Here is a 22188-nt window from a genome sequence, read left to right on the forward strand (position 1 = left end):
TCTGTAGTATGTACCCTAGGTATCTTATCTCCTCCACTTCTTCTAGTTCTTGCTCTCCCCAACTCCATTTTCTTTGTCTCCTTTTGTTTCTTCTTTTTTCGAATACTACTATTTTCGTCTTTTCTGTGCCTAGCTCCAATTCTGCTTCTTTTAGAAATTTTTTGAATTTCCTTAGCATCTCCTTTAGCTCCTCTTCCCTATCCGCCATCAACACAATATCATCTGCGTACGTCAGAGACCATACCTTTCTTCCTCCTATCGCTATGCCCCCGGCTTGCCCTTTCCTTAGCTCGTCTTCCAGCCCTGCCACGTAGATGTTAAATAATGTCGGGCTCAGCGGGCACCCTTGTCTGACTCCCCTCACTGTCCAAAAGGCTTCTGTGTTACGGTTCTTAACTCTCACCACGTTCTTCGTTTCACTGTACAGTTCTTTAATTCTTCTTGTTAGGTTTTCGCTAACCCCCATCTTTTTCATTTTCTCTTCCAGTTTCTCTCTGTTTAGTCTGTCAAACGCCGCTCTTAAGTCCGCAAAACAGGCAAACAACTTCCCTCTTTCTCTACTCAGCTGCTTGTCAATGATGTGACTTATCACGAACACTGCGTCGGTTACTCCTCTTCCTATATATACCACACTGTCTCTCCCATTCCCCATTTTCTTGTCTTTACTCTTAAATATAATTTTAAATATAATACTTGCAATGAAAATTTTATATTAATCTACATGTATAAAAATAGAATACAATTTTTGTTAACAATGATTTTATTTTCAGTTAATATATTTTTACATACATATAGAATTTATCGTTATCTTTAACTGAAACAAAATATTTTATGGACTAGTATTTTTTGCATCAGAATTAAAATACATAATTCTTCTGAAAATGAGTTGTCTTGTATCTAGAAAGAAAACAATTTTCTTAGAGCGTTACATTAATTATTACGGTAACCCAGGAAGCTAACCATTTTTTTATATATTTTACAACCAAGATATAATTGATTCTATACATATTTTACTTTATAAATAATCTAACATATAATATTTTTAATTTTATACACTGTACTTCAATAAAATACTAAATTATCGTATAGAATTTGTTTAATTTAATCACTATATATTTGTAGTAAGTTCTAATTACAATCTATTGATTGGTAGAATAGGATATAGCCAGTTTCAGAACTTTTCTGAATATCTGATGTAAGTCCATAAAAGTCTTCTATTGTGGATGCATCAATTTTCTAAAATGAAAATTTAGTCATATAAATATTTATATAAAGATAAATAATTCTTACATAATACAAATACTTATAATGTAAATTATAAGACTTACATCAACCATATCATCATCAAAAAGTAACCAGAACCCATGGCTTTTTACTATTGAAATATAGTGTCCTCGATTAGGCCCACTGCCACAATGTATCACAACTGCGACCAAATCATACAATCGATCCGGATTCACTGCATCATCACTCTATAAATTATTATATGTATAAAAATATAGATTAGAATGTTGGAAAGTTAAAATAAACAATCAAATATATAACAATTGCAAACTACTTACCGTATTAAAGAGTCGGAGCTCTAGAGGAAAAACTACCCTGTGAGAAACTTTTATATGACGATTATATTGCTCCACATATTTAAATCTCTTTAGATGTAATGCTAGTATCATTGGTAATTTTTTAACCCTCATCCGTTTCTAGAATAAAGGAGTATTGTTAAATTCCTTCTTAAATTTTATTAATCGTAAAGCTTTTTTACGAATACCTGAGCTTCTTGATAACTACTACAGTGATCACATTTGAATTTGTTGTCGCTACAAAGTGTCTCAGTATTTGAGAAACATCTGAGGCAGTGTGTGATTGAAGTATTTTGGTCTACATCAACTTGTAAATCAAAGAAATCCTCATCTTTGCTAGATACAGTCTCACAATTAAGGCAGCGTGTTTCTGATGTCAAAATTCCTTGAAATATTTCATGAACCCATGTAGGCTCTGGTGGTGAACCAGCATCACCTGCACCACATTTTCCTCCTGTTGGTTTGCTTTGACTTCTCTCTGCTGGAATATCAGACACACAAAAATTAATATTGTAAGGATCCGCTATTATATATATGTACGTATGTATGTACATATGCAAAGAAATTTGCATACCTAAAATAATTTCATTTATGTGATTTATCAAAAAATTTAAAAATTCATGTGCATCCTGTTGCATATAATTATCAAATTCCTCTGTAAAAAATTATATACATACATTATAAGTAGCATGCATAAACAATTTAAATACTTAAATATTTTATACAATATATCATTATAATTACAAAATCAATTTTTATATTAGAAATATGTATTCATATTAACCTTTCTCTTTTCTCAATCTGGCAATAAATTTTTTTGGAGCAATAGATCCAACTTTCTTTTTTTGAGTTGCAATACTGTAGAACAAATCTGCTAAACATGTTAATAATGTTTCCTTGGTTCTCTTATTTCTAGCTTTGTATTCTAGGACTTTTTCTCTAAATGGTCGACAAAAATATAAAGCTTGTAATACAGAATTACTATAACAGGTATTTCCAAACTATAATAATATAAATATTAGTATTAATAATTTTAATACAAAGAATAAAAAACAATTTTATAATTTTTAAATATTTCTACAATTTATTATACTTACATTAACTAGACCAAAATAATGTTCATTAGGAGGAAATTGATCAGAGCCAATATCTTTCTCCAATTGTGATATATTTGTACCCTATAATAATTATAATATATAATATATAATCATAAAGGAGTGATAGTAATAATAGAAATTTGCAAACAAATGTTTTATAATTAACATATACATATACATAACATAATTTGTAACACTGGCATATAAATAAGCTCTGATGAAATTTCTTTAAATCCTAACCTTATTTTAGAAATAAATTCCTAATTTTGTATAATTACAAGTTATTTCTTATTTTATTATGAAATTCATTTAAAAAAGATATAGTGTATGACGACTTAAAACAAATATAGATTGAGTGTATATGATGGTATTCATATTGATATCACACAATGACACAAAGCTATTAAACATATTTATTAATTATAAAATTCATTTTAACTTACCATTTTATGATTTAATAACTGTTACTGACCACTGACAAGCAAACAGCATGGATTTTGATGACGGAACCTCCATGGTATTCTAATTTACAAATTTATTGTTTAAATTATTATAATTGCATAGTTGTCCAGGTTTTTTTACGATAGAAATGAAAACAACTGTTCGATAATGACAATTTGCACAATATTTCTTATATATGTTCACGTGTGTTATTCGACGTTTTCATTAACATATACTCTAAACGGTATTTGTCTCGAGTCTCGATTAAATTATTAGTTTTCACGAAATTATCAGAAGTTATTGATGTGTGCTCAAAAGCATTATAAAGGGTTTTGATGTTGATTCCTGAAAGCGGTTTTCCAACGAAAGATGTCTCTCTACATAAGAAATATATTCGGTTATTCGGCACTCTACAAACAATTACTTCATGATAAAATCTCTTGAATTTGATATCCGTGGTTTTATGATCGCTATTTTTGTAGTTATTTCGCGCCAATTTTTTTAGAATTTCGAAGAAATAACAGCTCAATGTATTTTTATGATAAATTGTATTTTGTATACGTATATTGCATTTGTATGATACACATAGAAATATTGTGTTTTTTAGATATATTATGAAGTATGACCTCATTTCATGTAACTATTAGTATCAACTTGAAGAAAGTAGAGCGTTGATGTTATACATATGTTGAACGTAATTGTATTACTAATTAAGTTTTTGAAACGTAATTGAACATTAAATAGAAAAAGAGTAAAATAAAACGTTATTAATTTGTGTGACGGTCTTTATCAAGCTGTTTTGTTTCTAATTTTCAAAATACATGTTTATTTAAACATGTCTAAATTTCATTATTATTCAATGTATAATTATGAAAGAAAAATGTTAGTAACAATATACATATTTCTATTTTTATAATCATTGTAGAATGTCACAGGTAATATATGAACAAACATGTTCTTTTTATTATATGATATTATAAATCATTTGGATATTTAAGGAATATTCATGTATTTTTAAAAATTTGGAAAATTGATTATTGTATATAATTTTGATTCATTTACTTACATAATTCAATCCATTTTTTATAAATCATTTTAAAGTTACATTTTTAAGTAAAATATCACAATTCATATAAAAAAATATATAAATATTAAAAGGAGTTATTTTATATATATTTTTCTATATTTATTGTAGGAACATGGATAAAGAAGTTCAGCTTAATATTCATAAAATTCCAAGCAACAAGATGACAGCTTGTAAGGGTATAAATGTATTAATAGATTCTACTATACATTCCTCTCCGTCTTCTTCTTCTCCATTGCGACGGAAGTCTGTAATTCCTCAAAAAATAAACAGTTTTGCTTTATCAGAAAATGATGATGAAGCAGAACGTTTGGCTCGTCGCCGAGAAATTACTGATACTGTATCATCAATTTCTACAAGTTTAAATGATAGAAGACGTTCTTTGGGACTTGGTTTTCTAGTGAATATGCCAGCTTCTCAAATGGCAGAACGTATATCACAGTGTATAAAACTTGGTACAGAGAATAAAATTAACTCCAAAAATGCATTTAGCTTAGAAATGATTGATTTTATGACATATATGATTAAGAAAAAAGATGCCAACATGTCTAATTTGCAAGTAGCTAGTACATCTTTGGATGTAAGTACTAAAATCTATGGATATCGTGTTGATGGTGTTCATATGGATATACTCAAAATGATTGGTGGACTGGAAAAACAAGACAAAGACAGTAAAAACCAAAATAATATGGAAGATATGGATTATCAAGAAGCAACAGAGAACAGCCAAGATAAACGAAAGCAAGAAAAAAGAAAGAAGAAAAAAAATAAACAAACAATATTTGCTACTGTAGAAGCTTTAAAAATGAATGTTGAAACTGAGAAACCTTCTTTAATAACTATGGAAGCAGATTTACAAACCACAGATATGTTGTATCAAGTGATGTTGCCAAACCATGCAAATTCCAAATTTTATCTACATCCTTATAATGATATTTTAATAGATACGTTAAATAGCAAAGACTTGCAACATAAATATACAGGGTGTGATATTCCAGAAATAAGAGATTTTTCAAACATGCAAATTGGTGCTCCTTTATTCTATTTTGATTTTCTTAGTTGGACGATAGATGAACCGAATGAGGTAATTTCAGAAGAAAATAATGGGAGCAAATTTCAATTTGATCTTGATGAAAACTCAGTACATGACAATGAACATGTATCTACTGGTATGAATTATTTTGATATTGAAGTGACAGAAGAAGAAAATGTAGATAGATGTGCTATTATACCTAATCAGGTAGAAAATATTGTGGATTTTTGTAAAGTTTTAACTAATACAGTATCATCAAAAGTTTCAGAATATTCCTTTATTCAAAAAAGCTTAAATATACATTGGGCTGGTCCATCTCATTGGAAAGCAACTAATTTTAAAAAAACTTTATTTAGTAATAATTTTGAGAATAAACTATGTCGTCAAGCACAAGCAAAGAAGAAAAATAAGGAAATGGAGCTGTGTTATGATGATAAAATGATTGAAAACATAAATACTAAATTTTTACCAAGTCAGTTAACTAAACTACATACTAGAACTGTTAAAATAGAATGGAATGAAGAAATATTAACATTACCTCCAGATAAACATTATGATATTATGCAAGCTAGTAAATTATATCTTCATGCAACAACACTTAAAAATTCAAGAAATGCAAATAATATAAATGTTACTACTTTATCTGATAACATAGAAAATTATAATTATATAAATGCAAATGGTATATCAAGCCATTGTTCTGACAACCACAATGAGGAATATGAACAAAATGAAGAAAATGATGCAGTTGATAATGATATACAATATGAAAATGAGGGTATATTTGGAATACAAATGCCTTTTACTGGAGACAATCTAGTTGCTATACCAAAACTCACAAATAAGTTGTCTATTGCTTATTGTGTACGTCCCAAAAAAGTTGACATGAGACAATTAAAATATTCTATTTGGAAATGTTTAAAAGATAATACAGAGAAGGATGTACAAGGAACAGAGAGTAGAAAAACAATGCAACAAGATAGAGGTAATAAAATGAATAGTAGTAAATATTTTAGTGATATTTATAAAGTATTGCCAGATATATTAACTAAAACTAATATTGAAGCTTTAAGCTTTCCAATTTCGTTTGTATCTTTATTGCATTTAGCAAATGAAAAAATGTTAAAAATAAATTCTTCAGATGACATGACAGATCTTATTATAGAGCAAGGATAAATATATTTATATAAAACTAAAAAAAATTATAATATTTATAATTACGAGATTATAAAAAATTATATAAAATAAGAATTGAATATGAATTGAGAAGATTATGTAATTAACAGTTAAACAATATCTTGCTTTGAATAAAATAGATATGTGTGTGATAAATATTGATTAAGTTTTATATTAATACAATATTGTCATAATGCGCAATAAATTTATTATATTTTTAACAAGCCTAGTACTTGATTATTTTCAATTTTATATTAATATTCTCCAAAATTCTTCTATTGAGTGACAATATTAAAAAAGTAATGTTAAAGGTAAAAAAAATTCTATGTAAAGAATGAGGTTTATAAAACAGCATGTATTCAAATTTTAATAGTGCATGCAAAATTCCTGCAATACCATCTATTAGATACGTATTATGAATTGTTCAACGGTCATATAAACAGATCTGTATATTGCTATGAAGGTATCAAACGGGTGCCAACCCAATATGTGTAAAGTATCAAACGAGTATTGATACCTTCATACGATATCAAACGGTTATCGATACTCGATGGCTTTATGAAATTCAAACTGGTATCGATCCTTTGTGAAGTATTAAACAGGTTTTGATTTGATATTATATTACAATATTGATTTGGAATTACTTTAAGAACTATTGCATCTAAAAATGATACCAAATACGTAAAATTTCGAAACGTATCTTCTATTGAGTACGTATCTATTTTGGATGAATCGAATTGATTGAATATGATTAATAGCAGATTTCTATTTTCATGAATAGAATCATGATCAAATAAGCAAGTCTCAACACTCGCTAGGGGAAACTGTTACAAAATTGAGTCGTGACTAGTGAAAAATCAACATGCGAGGTTTTCCTATGTGCATGCGTGATATGCTATGAATGTTTTAGACAGAGATAGAGGTACTCTACTCATCTCTGCCTATCTCGCAAGAATGCGGACTTTGTTGACCTTCCATGTTGATTTTTTCTTTAACTAGACACGACTCAATTTTCGGACGGTTTTCCCTAGGCTTCAGTATATGAATGTCGTTTACGTAATCTACTAATAGAAGCCTGCGATATTAATTCATTTCTAGATTATAATGTTGGCAAACCTGAAATCGCATTGAATGAAAAATTGATGAGCTGTGGCCGCTGTGGGTATCTGCAGTGCGCGTTGTCTTGTGTTGTGAATGTTGTTGTAAATAACTTTCAACTGAAAGCTTGCTGCTTGGCCTATTACTCCTAACCGTGAAAATGTTTACACAGAACACTTAAAGTCAACGTGTATGCGTTGCAATTCCGTGTTAAATATAAATGAAGAAGAGCTGCATTTCAATAGAATAGACGTCGTTCTGTCTTGACGATATAGTCGTGTTGCTCATAGAGCGGGAACCATTGAATATTGCACAATGGCAGATTTCGATGCAATTTATGAAGAAGAAGAAGAAAATGAACAAAATTTGGAGGAACAGTATGTGAAAATGGTGCCAGATCCTATAGTTATTCGCGGAGCTGGCAATATGACTGTGTAAGCAAATTTCTGTTATCCTTTATATTTTTTACATACATAAACTCAGTATTTCATTTCAAGAACAAAGAAATCAAAGCTGTGAACTATTTTTATACTGAGTGTGATTTTATCTGTATTTACGACAATTCTACTTTTGTATTAAAAATAATACAATTAAAAATATATAATATAAGACATGATTGCAAGACATAAAATTCAATAAAATTTGTTTTTTATGATTTTCCTGTAATCTTATTTTTATAACAAAGAGTTCAAGCGGAATAATTTTTTGTGTTGTATAACTTGTGTAAATTACTTATAAGTGAATTAATTTACTAAAATTGTAATTATTTGTTTTAGATTTGGACTTAGTAATCGTTTTGATTCAGAATTTCCAAATGGCTTGGTGTCTCGTATTGCTCCAGAAGAATTTAAAGCAACTATTATGAGAATAAACAGTGTACTGAAAAAAACATTACCGGTTAATGTTAAGTGGTTATTTTGTGGTTGCGTTTGTTGTTGTTGTACATTAGGATGTTCTCTTTGGCCTGTTATTTGTTTGAGTAAAAGGGTAAATATTTAATCTTTGTAAAAAATATACTTGTTTTGTGTAAGTTTCTATCTATGATGAAATTTTGTAATAAAACATATGAATGCGCTTGTAAAAAAAAGGCCTTATAATCGATTTTTGTGGGACTGTTTTATGGGATATGTTTTAATTGCTTTGTTTATGCCTATAAACAATTGGAAGTTGGACTCAGATCACCTTCAGAAAGATAAAAAATGTTCAGAAGTGAAGAAAAATGGAGAAAAACTTGAAGCATTGTTGCTAAAAGAGAGAAATTTATATAGATCACTTGAAGATGGCATCATGTATAAATTACTATCATAAGGGCAATGTTGGCTAACTTACACTAGCTAAAGATTTATCTAGTCTAAAGTAATATACCTATATGAATCATTGCAATGAACATTTGAGAAAAAAAACACACACACACACACACACACACACACACACACACACACACACACACACACACACACACACACACACACATCTTAATAAAAATTTATATTAAAAATGCAATATGTATTTATAAGAACTATTACATTTTTTAAATATTTTTTCTCAATTTTTCTTTTTTGGATGATTTTATTTTTTTAGAAATGATCTGGACCCAAATTCTCAGTCTTTTTATTTTTCCTGTTGTTTACACATATAAACAAAACAATTAAAACAAATCCTATTAAAATAGATGCTAAGGCCCCTTTTCTGTAAATTGACCAATATATGAAATATAAAATGAGGTATGTAATACATACATAATAATATAAACAATTTTTATCTTACTATTTATAGACACAACATTCTTTAAATAAATTATTAGAGTGGGAGAATAGTAGGCTATATCACACACTTGGATTACATTGGAGATTAGCAAAACAAAGATGTGACACTTCATCCATGATGGAATATGTAAGTAAGCATAAAGATAAATTAAAATTGTTATATTTTTATATTTCTTGTTTTAAGATTTAACCTTAGTTACTTAATTTGTATTACAATTAGTTTCCCCATTTAAATTCATAGAGATCAAATCTGTTATTATATTATCTATTTCTTAAGGAAGGACACATATACACACAAATTCACTTTTTTGATTATGTAAATAGTTGAAAGCTTATTAGTATAAACAAGCTTATACTTTTAGTTACATCATTGTCTGAACTATTCTTAAGCACAAATCCAATGTTTACGTATAAACACACACTTATTTGTTTTCACCTTTTATATTTCAGGTTCTTTTAATTGAATTTATTCCAAAGATACCCATATATAAACCTGACTAAAGAAAAGATCTGGATACTCGTATGACTTATGCACATAATAAATTAGTGCAACTCTAAGATGTAAAAAGCCAACAGCCTCTGGCTTAATTGTAAAATAAGAGAAATTAAGTGTCATTACAGAAGGCACTTGTGGGATGCTTATTTTTGTAAATATTATATGTAGGATTGCACAGTACAATAATGAGATACGAATGCGGATCAGTTATGATATATTAGTCTTATTCCCTAACATCTATCTTAACAGGTACAAAATCACAACAATTTATGTACTCATCTTTTATAAAAAGAGATCGATCTGCTTTTGATTTTCAGTTATTTAGTGAAAAAGAATATTAACAAATATTTATCAGTTTGCACAGAAAAAATTACAAATGGGATTATAAACGTATTTTAAAAGCACTGCTTGATATCTAGTTTACTAGTCATTAAAACATAACTATTTTGAACAATTTTTGCTCCCTTGTTAATAATTTTTTAAAACCTACATTTCAATTAGATATTAAGCTTTCAGGTAAGAAATTAATCTGATATAGTACAACGAATAGTTTACAAAGTATTTGTGATTCAAGGGTGAGAAATAACTATCACATAGCCCTTATACCATTAAAAAATGCAAAATACAGATACTCGTTTGTACATATTAATGTATACAATATAAAAACTTGTTTTGTCTATAGGTTGATTTCTTACCAAGGTGATATTAGAGAATACGATACATACAAATATGTGTCTGTTTTACTTTTTGACATGAATTTAATATAATTTAAGATAGTAAACATATTGTTGCTATCAAGAGATAATGATATTACCTTCAATCGAAATATAAGTCTTTTTACATATAATGTGGGATAAACTATTTTGCATTAGAAAAAAAGGAAGAATTAATTTTTTAATTATTCATAGCCAGTTTTACAGAGAATGACTGGTTTTGAAAAAATAAAAAATACAATCACTGTACAGTATTAAAATTCATTCAATTATCGATCAATCAATACATTGTTTAATTAAAATTTTAATGAATGTTTTTGTTCTGTAATATTGTATATCACATTATATGGTTCTGTACAGGCACTTCTCTATATAGAAACTCTATTTTATAAGCGAAAATTTTCGTTGATACATAAGAAATAAAAATAAGCTCTGGATATAGATATAATGAAGTATAGAAAAATTGTAGAAAAATGGATAGGACATATGTTAGAAATTTGGAAAGCATTAGAAGTATTTTTCTTTCTATTCAGTGGCTGTGATTGAGAATACAAGACTAGTTTTCAACTTAAACATATATCCTACATATGTCTCAAAAATCACATACATCTGAGTTTCTAGCTTAATAAACACAATAAATATCTTTCTAAGGGATGTACTTAATTTGCAAAATTATCAATTATGATGCTTCACATTACAACAGTAATTTAGTATCTGTACAATAATTCATGTGAACACCAGTTTGGGAACATAATTTTTGACTTACTAATAAATAAATATAATGATTATTTCATTGAATATTATGAAACAGTAGAAGCTGCATTAGTTAACAATATTATTCCATTCCAAATTATGTGAGTTATGTAAATTGTTGATACTTCACTTGAGATGTACTGTGCAATGGAACCATGAATGTAAATATCCTTGATGTTTCGCGTGTTTAAAAAATATAATTAATGTAGAATTGTGCAGAATTGATAACTGTAACGGTCAACATGCTTTTACACTATATATTAGTAATTTATATGTTTGTAATTATCAATGCTTATTCATTCGTTTTACTCCTTCTTTCCCCTTTTTTATTTGGATAGTGCAAGTATTTCTTAATGTTTGTAAGTATATGAACTTAAATGTTTTAAAATCTGTGTTTTGATAAACAAAACATTGAAAAATTGTTTACAAATAAAGAGATATGGATTTATTTTTTCATTAATTGATGTTACTGTATTTAATAACTCAATGGAAATTAAAAACTGCATTTTTATTTTCTTCACACACACATATAAGTGGAATGCATAGTTAATTTCTTGAATTGTACCTTTTTGTAGATAAATTGTATTGCATATATTTACATATGTGGTTGTAAATATGTTAAGAAACTTACATATTTAAAAGGTAAAAAGCTATAAATAATTAATAATTTTAAGGAGGAGAATTTCAAAATGAAGAAATAATAAAATTGTTTTGAAAAGTACATTGGATTTGACGAATTTACTAGTATATGGAGAAATAAACATTATTGTTAAAAAGAAATTAATCCTTGAGATATAGGTGAACTTATTTACATATTGGTATTATCATAGACGATAGAAAGGATTGATGTGAAAAAGACAGAAGAATATCAGATATGAAGACAATTTATATAATATTCTTAGGCAGATACAAAATTTATGAAACGAAGGGGATATATTTTTGATAGGCAGAACAAATGGTTAAAAGTAATGTCTCTGGGAATGTAATGTCATTTTTGTTGTATTTACCATAGTACATTAAGTGTGTTTCATAAGAATGTAATAAAGAAATTTTTAGAAAATTGTTGAAAACAAATAGAATTTTATTTATTGAACCTAATGAAATAAGTTTTTACAGAAGAATAGAATACTACATAGAAACGTTAGAAAGTTTGTTATGAATAATGTATACGGTTTACAAAATATATGATTTATTACTATTACAACAAAAGAAAAACAGTGTTCAATGTTTTTACAAAAATGACTATCAGTCTATCATGATTTTAATGTGCCTTTCTGTTGTGGAATATCTGAATTCTACATGTACATACTATATACAGAAAATATATTGCAAATTATATTTCCATAAAATGATGATAATTACTACCCAACAAATATATCCAATTATTAAAATAAAAATTCTCATTAACTAACTCTGTCTTTTGTATATCAATATGTATTAAATTTTTCATTATATTAATTTTATATTTAACTATTGCCTATAACTTAAATTAGTAAATAAAACTACAATTTAAAAAATAAACTATTATTTATAACTTTATTAAAAATAATTCGTTGATAAAGAAATAAAAATTCTTTTGGTGTATATCAGATATTTAGCTCTGTTAAAGGAATTTTCTTTTAAATATTATTATTTTTTTTATAACAAATACATTATTTTACAATATTTAATTTGCTGTATAAGAAACCTTTTCTTATATGTATAATAATATTAATTTCTTTCATTTTATCATATCATTGTGACTATAATTTAAAAAAGGAACTTGTCAGGAAGTTAAAAAGATATACGTATGTATATATATATTGTACGAACTCTCATTATTGGATATGTAGATCTGTATTTAAGTGTACACAAAATGCAGGTCTGTTTCTAGTTATATATAAGTCTTATAAGCTGTTATCTGCATTGAAATGATATTTGCTAAGAATAATTCTATGTTATGATAATTGACGACAGGTGCCTTTGCAGATCTTAATGAGAAGTAAGACATCATTATTAGTCATGGTAGTGAAAAGGTGTTTGACAGAAGGTGGTATATAAATTTTAAGTAAAAACATATTTTTTGAAGCTTTCACGGACTAAATTATCACAATTAATACTTAACAACATATTTTTTGTAGTATATATTCATCATTAAAATATGTAAAATATATATTTCTAGACATTACAGCATAAAATTTTGTTGTATCTTCATAAAGTACATGTATATGTATACAAATGGTTTCACTTACCAATATAAATCTGCAATCCATGTTAATGTTAAATGTATTGCTACAATCAATAGAGTCTACTGAAATTTCAGCAAAAGATGAAGTCAGGTGAGAATTTTATAAAAATTGTGAAATATAATTAATTAAAAATATAATTAATAAATAAAGATTATTTTATGTTTCCATCTACATATTTATATTTGTTATATAGTTCTTACATTAAAGGAAATTTAACATGCCCATTACCAATAACAACTTTGGATTTTCTTTACAATTTTTCACAATCCGATTTAGAAATTGTGTGGCCTTGTGAAATCCGTTTTTACTGGTTATCATTACAACCATTTGTTAAATTTGTACGCTTTCTACTTAGCTACGTAACACCATTTATTATAATGCTCGGTGAGTAAAAAAAAGGAGGATAGTCTTCCATTTTATTATTATATGATAATTTTCTACTTTATATCATATATACATATATATATAAAGTTAATATGTTTTATTGTACTGTAATAAATAATTTATTTTTCACATAGGTGTAATGTTAAATACTATTTCTTTTGTAATATTAAGTACACCTATACTTTGTGAATCAAATTTGTCACTTTATTTAAAGGCACTTGCCTTATCTGATAACGGAGCATTAGTATTTAATTATGCTGTAGGTATTGCAAAGTCACATTTTATATTTGTTAATAATCTTTTCATGGTAAGCAATTATATTAGATAATTACATATATCTTACGCATATAATTAGAAACTCAAGTTTATCATTTTTTTAGGCTAGTAGATTTCTATGCAGTTTGAATTCTATTACTATGGAATTCTTTCAATTTACATCTACTTGGCTAGTTGTAGTTCTCACATGGACACGAGTATTTGCTATAATGTTTCCTTTTGGAATATATGGTCGTTATAACAATTCCTCGGGAACGATAACTATTACTATTTTGATATGTGTCAGCTTTATAATATCATTAACAAAATTGTATTCAGGAGGTAAAAATTCAAATTTCAGTACAATGTGTTATGTCAGAAATCTATTTCACTTAATTTACAGGCTATGAAACAGACAGCGTTTTTGAATTTATACCATGCCAAAAGAAAATAAAACCATGGGGTAGTGCTATGTATTTTTATATTGCATTATCAACTTGGTTACCTTTACTTTTTATATTTATTGGAAATATTTTACTGATTATACTCATGAAAAAAACTGAAAAAATTCACTGTCAGTTAACTCGTAAGTAAATTATTTAAGTAGATTTATGTAATTAAAGAAAAACGAATACATTTCATGACGTTATTTCTTAGAAAATTTCAGACATAAAACAAACAAAGTACATCATACTTTTAGAATATTATTTGTAGTATCAACTGTTTATTTAGTATTACTATTACCCCTTGGTATAGTTGAAACTTTGGAACTTTATTGGGATGTCATTTTGATTAAATTTCCCGGTACTGAGATGAAAAGAAAAGCGGAATATATACACTGGTATAGATTTTAGAATATGCGTATAATATATGCTTGCTCGTTATTGCGTATGCGTTTAATATAATTGATAACTTTGTATCTTACAATTATTAATTATTTTTCAGGTTAAAAGAAAAAATGTTATTAAAGTGGTGCCGCGGTTTATGCTTTCATATATATCATTGGAATTTTGCAATTAATTTCTTTTTATATTGTCTGACAGGTGAAAAATTTAGAAACGTAGTCATACAGACATTAAAACGATATAAAATTGTAATCTTTTCAATCTTTTCTAAACATATCAACAAATGTATATTGTGTTCAAAATATCCTACACATTTAAAACCCGCACAGTCTCCGAACGTATTACTAATAAGAGCTATCACGCTTGGTGAACACCGTACCTCTGGAAGTGTTTCTGCGCAAAATAATAGTACCACTATTGCAAACACTTAATGTAAAGAATATATAAATCAAATTTATAAAGACTGTTAGCATTAAACATTGCAAAAATGTTTGTATATCCACATATTTTTATTGAATATGTACACTGTTATATATTTCATGTCAAATTTTATCACTTTACTTATATCACTTTTGGTAAGAGTATTCTTCCTTGTTTATATTTTCACTAATTTTATTACATATTTTCATAATTTACAAAACTTGAATTTTCTATTACATATTTCTAGAAAGTATATCATTATTAATATTATGTATCACATTAAATAATTTATTTTACACACATGATAAAAATGATGGATGTTCTTTTAAAAGAGATCACAATGACCGATCGATACGAAATTTGAGAGAGAGAGAGAGAAAGAGAGAGAGAGAGAGAGAGAGAGAAGGGGAGGGGTGGATCTCAAATTTAAAATTTTAGCTGTGGCTATTTATTAGTTTTTGAGTTCTTAATAAAAGCTTGCGATACTATATATTGAATGGTGTCTATATAGATGTTACTAATTACTAATCAACCGTCTTAGCTGGTAGTTGTTCTCTGGTACTTATCCTCAATTGTCGAATAGCCGATGATGCAATAGCGATATCACTTCAGTATCTATACGGTGTCCCATGTGAAATAGGTTATTGTAGCTTCAGTTGTCCAAAGGATGTTTTATTTTCTATTTAATTATCTTTTGAACTGATTAAGTAATCAAATATTAGCCGGCCGCGACGGAATATTTTTATATATAATTTGATAACTAAGGTTGATCGCTGGTTATGTAGTACACACACGACACGCAAACACACATACACACACGGTATATTAACCCAACATTTTACGACCACGGAGATTAAAACGTAACTTAGTCTAAAAACAAGCGGACTGATTTTAGGTAGGACACCGTATACATACTGAGGTCGATATCGCTGTTGCGTCATCAGCTACTTGACAATCAGCACTTGACATTCGACGACGACTACTACAGCGAAAACAGTTGCTATATATATGTATAACATTGAAAGGTCTTTTATCGATATTTCGGAAACGAATAAATATCCATAGCTAAAATTTTTAAATAAGATCTACATCCTCTTCCCTCCCTCAATCCCTTTCAAATTTCATGTCGATCGACCACTGATTTCTTTCAGAATTAGAGCCAAAATGATTACTAATGCAACCGAATATCACATTGTATATGCTGAAATAAGTTTAGAAACTAGAATTTTCTACATTATGTTCATAAAAATGAAGATATAACAAACTATAATTATTATAATTCTGTTTGTTTAAATTCATTTTATAATTCGGATATCTGGCTCCAATATAAATTATAAAATTGATAAAATTATTGCTTGCTAATACTGCAATTGAAATTTTCTACGAAATTTCCAAAAATTTTAAAATAATTTACTACATATTACAACTGAATAACATCTATTTATACGCACACACGTTTTAGAATATAATATATCTTCTTTTTTTAATTACTAAAATATGCACAAATTTGGTTTGCAAATATGTTTCATTGTAATAAATGTGTAATTAAGTATTTACATTAATATATGAGATATTTAATTATAATGAATAATTTCAATTTGACATACTCAGATTCTATATATGCTCAGTATATGTGTAATATATGGATATTGCATATTCATATACTAAACATAAATCGAAATACATTTTAAATACATATTATAAAATACAATTTGATATGTGTAACATATTTAAGTATGAAGTTAACATACACATGTTTATTGATAGAAAAATTGTTGTTACCTTTTTATTACCTTTACTAATTAATATGTAATTTTGATCATTTTAACATAATATAGGATACGTTAAACAGAATAATTGTTAAAACAATAATAGTGAAACATTGCAGGTTCAATTATAATTCTGCATTAAATCTAGTAAGTTTTAAATATTTTATGTACATATGAAAAAATATATTTATTCGTTTTACATGTTAATTATATTATGTTGCATATTGTATAAATATTTATTTGTAATTATTATTTATTAAACAAATATATTAACTTATTAAATTCATTAATAAATCTAGGATTTATCTACACTTAATAATCAGTTAGAGAAATTTACAAAGAAACGTTATTCAAAAATATTGATAATAGAAATGTTACTTTTACATCTATTACATAAGAAATAACAACTTAAATAAAGTTTAAATTATAGAGGCAAATAGGATTTGCTGAAATTTGATATTGAAATATCTCAATTTCAACTCTGTGCGTAATTATATTGAAATTTCTGTTAAGAAATAGGAAATTATTACAAAGTTTCATATATACATTTTTTCATATTTTTGCATTAAGTGCATTTTAATTTACGAGATGATCTCTCTAGTTAAGCCAAAGATAATATTGCTGACCATTTCATAGATATACATATTATCTTATCATTTGCCATTACAGATTACGTATATGTATTGACGCTACACGTATATAACACCAGAAGAGCGTTAACGTTAACATCATTACCAGGAATCGGTACCGCCTCTGTTTAGGAAAGAGGCTATCATGTATACTTATACATATACATATATAAGATGATAACGATTGTATACGATTGGATGTACGATTGGCAGCATTGTCTTTAACTTAATTAGCAGAAGAGTCATTCTGTATAAAAATATATATTACACAATTAAGGAATAATATTAATGCTTGATATTTGAATACTTTAACGATGGTAAAATACGTTTTATTTGTATTACTAATTTTCTTCGAGAAAATAATATTTAAGGCATATCTATAAATATTAATGACGTAAAAATTACTTATTTCTGAAAAAATTGAAAAGTAATATTACTCTACTCTTTTGATCGTAAAAAGTTTCAAAATGTAAATCTTTCATTTTCAAAAATCCAATTTAAAAATCTAGTAAAAATATGTTCTTGAAATTCTTTCTTTCTCTTTGACAAGGCAATGCATACTTGCATATAATTCAGTCTTGTTGTAAATAGAAATTCTACAAATTTTAGTCTCCATTTAGTATCTATGACTGAATATATTCTAAATTTTTCATTCCCTGCTTCATGAAAGTACCATTACAAAAATATTAGTAAGAATAAAATTAGCAATATAGAAATCACTGACATATAACCATTTATAATATGAGAAAACATGCGAAACATTAATTTTCCACGTGTAAAGGAAGATTACATGGGATTCTATTTACGTAATTTACCGGAAATTGTCCTTTTCGATCTTTACACTCACCATATAACCAATCTTGTGATATCCTCGATAAAACTGTAATTTTTTCTCCTTCCTACAACATATATATGAATATATAAATAAAATGAAATTAAGATAACTATTATACAGTAAGATTCAAATATGTAAGTGTAGCAAATGTGTAATCAGTAAATGTAATGGGATTTTTTATACTTCAGCAGTACAATAAACTTGATAAAAAAAGTGCAGATAAGCAAAATAATTCATTTTTAATGATAATAAATAGCAAGAGAAAATAGATCGTCGTTATTCTTTTCTGCATATTGACAGAATATTTATATTAATTTATATTAATCATATTAATTATAATAATGTATATTAATGTAAGAATGTAATGTAATATAAGAATGATGTCTAAGCGAGCAAATGATAATCGTCAATTTTGCATAAAACTAACTTACATCAAATACTAAATCTTCTGGTGTTTCACCTTTAAAAGGGTAGATAGCGGTAACTATATTGTCTGGGACACCAGGCAATGGTACTTTTATATCAATAAAATTAATAGGAAATATTCCTTGTTGATTTCCTACTCTACCCTCCATCCAATCTTCATTAATTTTTCTAATTAAATATATTATATCACCTTGCTTGAAAGGCAAATCGTCCGCATGTATTAATGGAAAATCATATAGGGCAATGCCGTAAGGTTCTTCATTGCTGACCTAAAAATAGGGCAATACTAATTATTTTGATAAAGCAATAAGTACAGAGCGAATTATAATTACTTACTGAAAGATCGTTATTTATTTCCGCTAAATATTCCAGAGGTGGTGCAGGTGGTGGTATTGTGGGCATCGGAGGTGAAGGGTTATCTTTAGAATCATTTTGCCATGAATTAGATAAATCTAATGTCATTGGTTTAGCAGAAGGCACTATTTTGTTTGAACATCTTGAGTCAATTTCGATGTTATTAATCTTTTGCTGTATTTTCGTTTGTAAAACTTTTGGAGCTGGGGGTTTGGGTGGTTTCGCGCGAATTATAGTTGGCATTGATTGAGTACTTTTCAAAGATGTTTGATTGAAAGATGCTTGGTTATTTGTATGATTATTTGCATTAAAAGCAAAAAAGCTTGCATCCCCCACATGTTTTACAGATTGTAATGTATTATGATTAGTTATTTCCAATGGTCCAAATGGATCTGTTATTGAATTAATTTTCCATGGATCATTTTGTGATGTTTTTCTATTAGATATTCCAAAAAAATCAAAATCATCTTCAAAGGCACTTTCTGTTTGAGATGTGTTCCCGCTACTTGTAAACGCAGATGGATTTGAGTTTCCATCACTGCCAAAGCTATCAATGCTAACACCGTCACTACTTGATCGAGTCGTAAATGTTGGAGATCCAGGTGGACTAAAATCTATTAGACAAATTGGTCCATTTGTGTTTTCTGATTGTAATATTGTATTGTGTATTGTCTGACTATTTAACTGTGTTATGCTTGAATGTTCGCTTTTCTTTCTTCCGAAAAGATTATTCAAAAGTTCTGTAGGTCTTACCTATTCAAATACCATACAAACAGCATTAGATAATGTTTGTTAACTGTAAAATGTTAATTTAATAGACGTCTACATACTGGTTTTTTTAACTTTTCCTTTTGTGTTTGCGAGTAATTTTGATTAAATTTTGGCGGTGGTGGCCGAGGTGGTGGCTTTTTCTTCTGGATAGGTTGTTGCATTAACGAAGATCCGAAAACATTGTTTCTATGAATATCAAAAGATAATTAAATTTAGCAATGAATTCAATAATGTTTGAAATCCTACATGAACTTATAACATGCGTCTTGCATGAAATCCAGTCATTATATCATATATATAATATACTTACATTTGTGTAACGAAAATATTTACTACGAAAATGGTAAAAAGTATAAAGAATCTGTGTTAAACCACATAATATCGAACTTACGTGCTATTCCAAATAATGTTTCTTTGTGCCGTCGAATTTTGATTAATTGGTGGACGAGGGGCAGATCGTGTAGGAATTCGCATTTCTGAAAGCAAACCATGAAATGAAGCAATACCTCAAAAAAAAGTTCGTTGAGATCTAGTATTGCAGCATACAATGCACAAACAGATACTTATTGTATAGATTCTTTTCTATACATTCATGCACACAAATGTAAATACGTAGGCACGAACATACAGGGAAATTTACGAAAAACAATACCCGTATTGACAACAATGAAGCTTCTGCGTTCCGATTATACGCCCACTACCAAGTGTCAGATATCTTTTGACGCGATATGAATTCAGAGGCGCCACGATAATAATTAAAAATTTCACGAATGGTAGTGTATATTGGATTTGACGTACGAATGAAAAACATGACGTAGTAATGAAATTTAATTATAATTTCAAACATATGGATAAAAAGTTATATTTATATTTTATTATGTACATATACTTTCTTCAATTAAACAGATCAGTTAATTTTCTTCGAGCGATGGTTTATACTATCGGCAGGTTCGTACACAGTACTCACCTGTTTTTACGTTTGCAGCCATTTTTCATTCAACACGATTGCAACTATATCTTATATTACGATGTGATAATAAGTTTAAAAGAAATTGATTAAACAACTAACTTCTACAGTCCTATAGGTGAATAATTTATATATCGTTGGAAATATCTTGTTTAAAGATTTAATGTTAATAAAATAAATAAATAACTGTTTCTTTCTGTTTCATTTCGTTATTTTTTAATGATTTCACTTGTCAAAGAAAATGAATCATTGTACCAGTAATGTTTCATTTTTGTAATTAAAAAAGACCCGTTTGTCCTTATAAATGTTATGACTACCAACGAAACTGTTTCTTAATTATACGCTTATCGTTTCACACGTGTATAGACATGTGACCGCTTTAGAATTAGAACAATTACCAAATAATTTATCACGTATCAAGCATTTATTTGAAATTTGCAAAATTACGATTATAAATTACCATTAATGTCCCTAGATTTTAAAGTTTCTAGGTACGTTAATTTTATTACAGTGGTTATACTATTGTAATTTGTTCTATTAACCTCTATGATAGCTTAAATTGTTATTTATTTTTTGTAAATTTGCTCGTATAATATAAAATATAGTTTTTTATTTTTATCTCCTAGTATTTACAATATTTCAGTAAGTTTCATATTTTACTTTATATTTTACTTTAGGTACATGCATACATGTTTTAATTCACATAATATATTCGTACACAATAACTCCTGTTACTAGCGACATCTGAGACATATGCAAATTACAGATTTTGCAATACCGAATTGTACAAAATGATAAATAAATCTTTATACATACTCGTTTTATCGTATGTACGCATATGTAATTATTTTCATTGTTTAAAAAATGTAATAAAACATTTTTGTTATTAAATGCCTCGTTGAAAATAATGCATCTGTAAAAATAATTGAATCCACTACATTATTTATTATTGAATGAAATATTTAGCAAAAAAGATTAGAACTAGATGGAAATATGATTTTCTATCTATATTTTCTAGAACTTTGAGAAATTTAGTAGTTTCACAATGTTTTGATTTGACCATCTTTT

General features: G+C 27.4%; 5 protein-coding genes across 15 annotated transcripts; 3 read left to right on the top strand and 2 right to left on the bottom strand.

The window, feature by feature from the left end:
• Positions 1–1078: 1078 nt before the first annotated feature.
• Positions 1079–3381, bottom strand: LOC122567851 (ubiquitin carboxyl-terminal hydrolase 46). Of its 2 annotated transcripts, XM_043726953.1 has the most exons (8): positions 3121–3381; positions 2678–2758; positions 2365–2581; positions 2155–2235; positions 1769–2061; positions 1563–1700; positions 1329–1472; positions 1079–1236 (listed from the first exon to the last, which is right to left on the bottom strand). In XM_043726953.1, the coding sequence occupies exons 1-8, from the start codon at positions 3121–3123 to the stop codon at positions 1129–1131; spliced, it is 1065 nt and encodes a 354-aa protein (XP_043582888.1). In that variant the 5' UTR covers positions 3124–3381; the 3' UTR covers positions 1079–1128. The 2 variants fall into 2 exon arrangements, with proteins under 2 accessions (XP_043582888.1, XP_043582897.1); XM_043726962.1 differs by lacking the exon at positions 2155–2235.
• A 171-nt stretch (positions 3382–3552) lies between these two features.
• On the top strand, positions 3553–7661 carry LOC122567827 (condensin complex subunit 2-like). 4 transcript variants are annotated; one of them, XM_043726883.1, is made up of 3 exons: positions 3553–3648; positions 3726–4000; positions 4314–6616. In XM_043726883.1, exons 2-3 carry the CDS (start codon positions 3954–3956, stop codon positions 6409–6411), a joined length of 2145 nt encoding a protein of 714 aa, XP_043582818.1. In that variant the 5' UTR covers positions 3553–3648; positions 3726–3953; the 3' UTR covers positions 6412–6616. The 4 variants fall into 4 exon arrangements, with proteins under 4 accessions (XP_043582818.1, XP_043582841.1, XP_043582833.1 ...); XM_043726906.1 differs by adding an exon at positions 4044–4053 and having other exon boundaries at positions 3573–3812; positions 4314–6615; XM_043726893.1 differs by adding an exon at positions 7510–7661 and having other exon boundaries at positions 3574–4000; positions 4314–6220.
• Positions 7662–7668: 7 nt separating this feature from the next.
• Positions 7669–12311, top strand: LOC122567860 (cysteine-rich hydrophobic domain-containing protein 2). Its single transcript, XM_043726977.1, has 4 exons — positions 7669–7943; positions 8286–8496; positions 9286–9402; positions 9726–12311. Exons 1-4 carry the CDS (start codon positions 7825–7827, stop codon positions 9774–9776), a joined length of 498 nt encoding a protein of 165 aa, XP_043582912.1. The 5' UTR covers positions 7669–7824; the 3' UTR covers positions 9777–12311.
• Positions 12312–12809: 498 nt separating this feature from the next.
• LOC122567841 (probable G-protein coupled receptor 139) lies at positions 12810–17135 on the top strand. Of its 3 annotated transcripts, XM_043726929.1 has the most exons (8): positions 12810–13266; positions 13399–13555; positions 13659–13849; positions 13984–14156; positions 14230–14446; positions 14508–14690; positions 14762–14945; positions 15050–17135. In XM_043726929.1, exons 2-8 carry the CDS (start codon positions 13455–13457, stop codon positions 15378–15380), a joined length of 1380 nt encoding a protein of 459 aa, XP_043582864.1. In that variant the 5' UTR covers positions 12810–13266; positions 13399–13454; the 3' UTR covers positions 15381–17135. The 3 variants fall into 3 exon arrangements, with proteins under 3 accessions (XP_043582864.1, XP_043582854.1, XP_043582873.1); XM_043726919.1 differs by having other exon boundaries at positions 12810–13555; XM_043726938.1 differs by having other exon boundaries at positions 12810–13555; positions 13984–14108.
• Positions 17136–18185: 1050 nt separating this feature from the next.
• Positions 18186–22168, bottom strand: LOC122567881 (sorbin and SH3 domain-containing protein 1 homolog). 5 transcript variants are annotated; one of them, XM_043727008.1, is made up of 6 exons: positions 21121–22168; positions 20545–20629; positions 20213–20339; positions 19365–20135; positions 19034–19297; positions 18186–18666 (listed from the first exon to the last, which is right to left on the bottom strand). In XM_043727008.1, exons 1-6 carry the CDS (start codon positions 21140–21142, stop codon positions 18529–18531), a joined length of 1407 nt encoding a protein of 468 aa, XP_043582943.1. In that variant the 5' UTR covers positions 21143–22168; the 3' UTR covers positions 18186–18528. The 5 variants fall into 5 exon arrangements, with proteins under 5 accessions (XP_043582943.1, XP_043582977.1, XP_043582950.1 ...); XM_043727042.1 differs by lacking the exon at positions 21121–22168 and adding an exon at positions 21037–21058; XM_043727015.1 differs by lacking the exon at positions 21121–22168 and adding an exon at positions 20806–20966.
• Between the last annotated feature and the right edge of the window lie 20 nt (positions 22169–22188).

This window comes from Bombus pyrosoma, linkage group LG1, assembly GCF_014825855.1.
Source record: "Bombus pyrosoma isolate SC7728 linkage group LG1, ASM1482585v1, whole genome shotgun sequence".
Taxonomy (NCBI): domain Eukaryota; kingdom Metazoa; phylum Arthropoda; class Insecta; order Hymenoptera; family Apidae; genus Bombus; species Bombus pyrosoma.

Coding starts and splice junctions, on each gene's coding strand:
- LOC122567851 (XM_043726953.1), bottom strand. Junction 2,582..2,677: donor ATTATTTTGGTCTAGTTAAT/GTAAGTATAATA, acceptor ATATTATTATAG/TTTGGAAATACCTGTTATAG. Junction 2,236..2,364: donor CAGATTGAGAAAAGAGAAAG/GTTAATATGAAT, acceptor AATTTTTTACAG/AGGAATTTGATAATTATATG.
- LOC122567827 (XM_043726883.1), top strand. CDS start 3,954: ATGTCTAAATTTCATTATTATTCAATGTATAATTATGAAAGAAAAAT. Junction 4,001..4,313: donor TATAATTATGAAAGAAAAAT/GTTAGTAACAAT, acceptor TATTTATTGTAG/GAACATGGATAAAGAAGTTC.
- LOC122567860 (XM_043726977.1), top strand. CDS start 7,825: ATGGCAGATTTCGATGCAATTTATGAAGAAGAAGAAGAAAATGAACAA. Junction 7,944..8,285: donor GGAGCTGGCAATATGACTGT/GTAAGCAAATTT, acceptor TATTTGTTTTAG/ATTTGGACTTAGTAATCGTT. Junction 9,403..9,725: donor CTTCATCCATGATGGAATAT/GTAAGTAAGCAT, acceptor TTTATATTTCAG/GTTCTTTTAATTGAATTTAT.
- LOC122567841 (XM_043726919.1), top strand. CDS start 13,455: ATGGTTTCACTTACCAATATAAATCTGCAATCCATGTTAATGTTAAAT. Junction 14,447..14,507: donor AACAAAATTGTATTCAGGAG/GTAAAAATTCAA, acceptor CTTAATTTACAG/GCTATGAAACAGACAGCGTT. Junction 14,691..14,761: donor AATTCACTGTCAGTTAACTC/GTAAGTAAATTA, acceptor GTTATTTCTTAG/AAAATTTCAGACATAAAACA.
- LOC122567881 (XM_043727008.1), bottom strand. CDS start 21,142: ATGGCTGCAAACGTAAAAACAG. Junction 20,340..20,544: donor AACATTATTTGGAATAGCAC/GTAAGTTCGATA, acceptor TGATATTCATAG/AAACAATGTTTTCGGATCTT. Junction 18,667..19,033: donor CAGAAGATTTAGTATTTGAT/GTAAGTTAGTTT, acceptor TATATGTTGTAG/GAAGGAGAAAAAATTACAGT.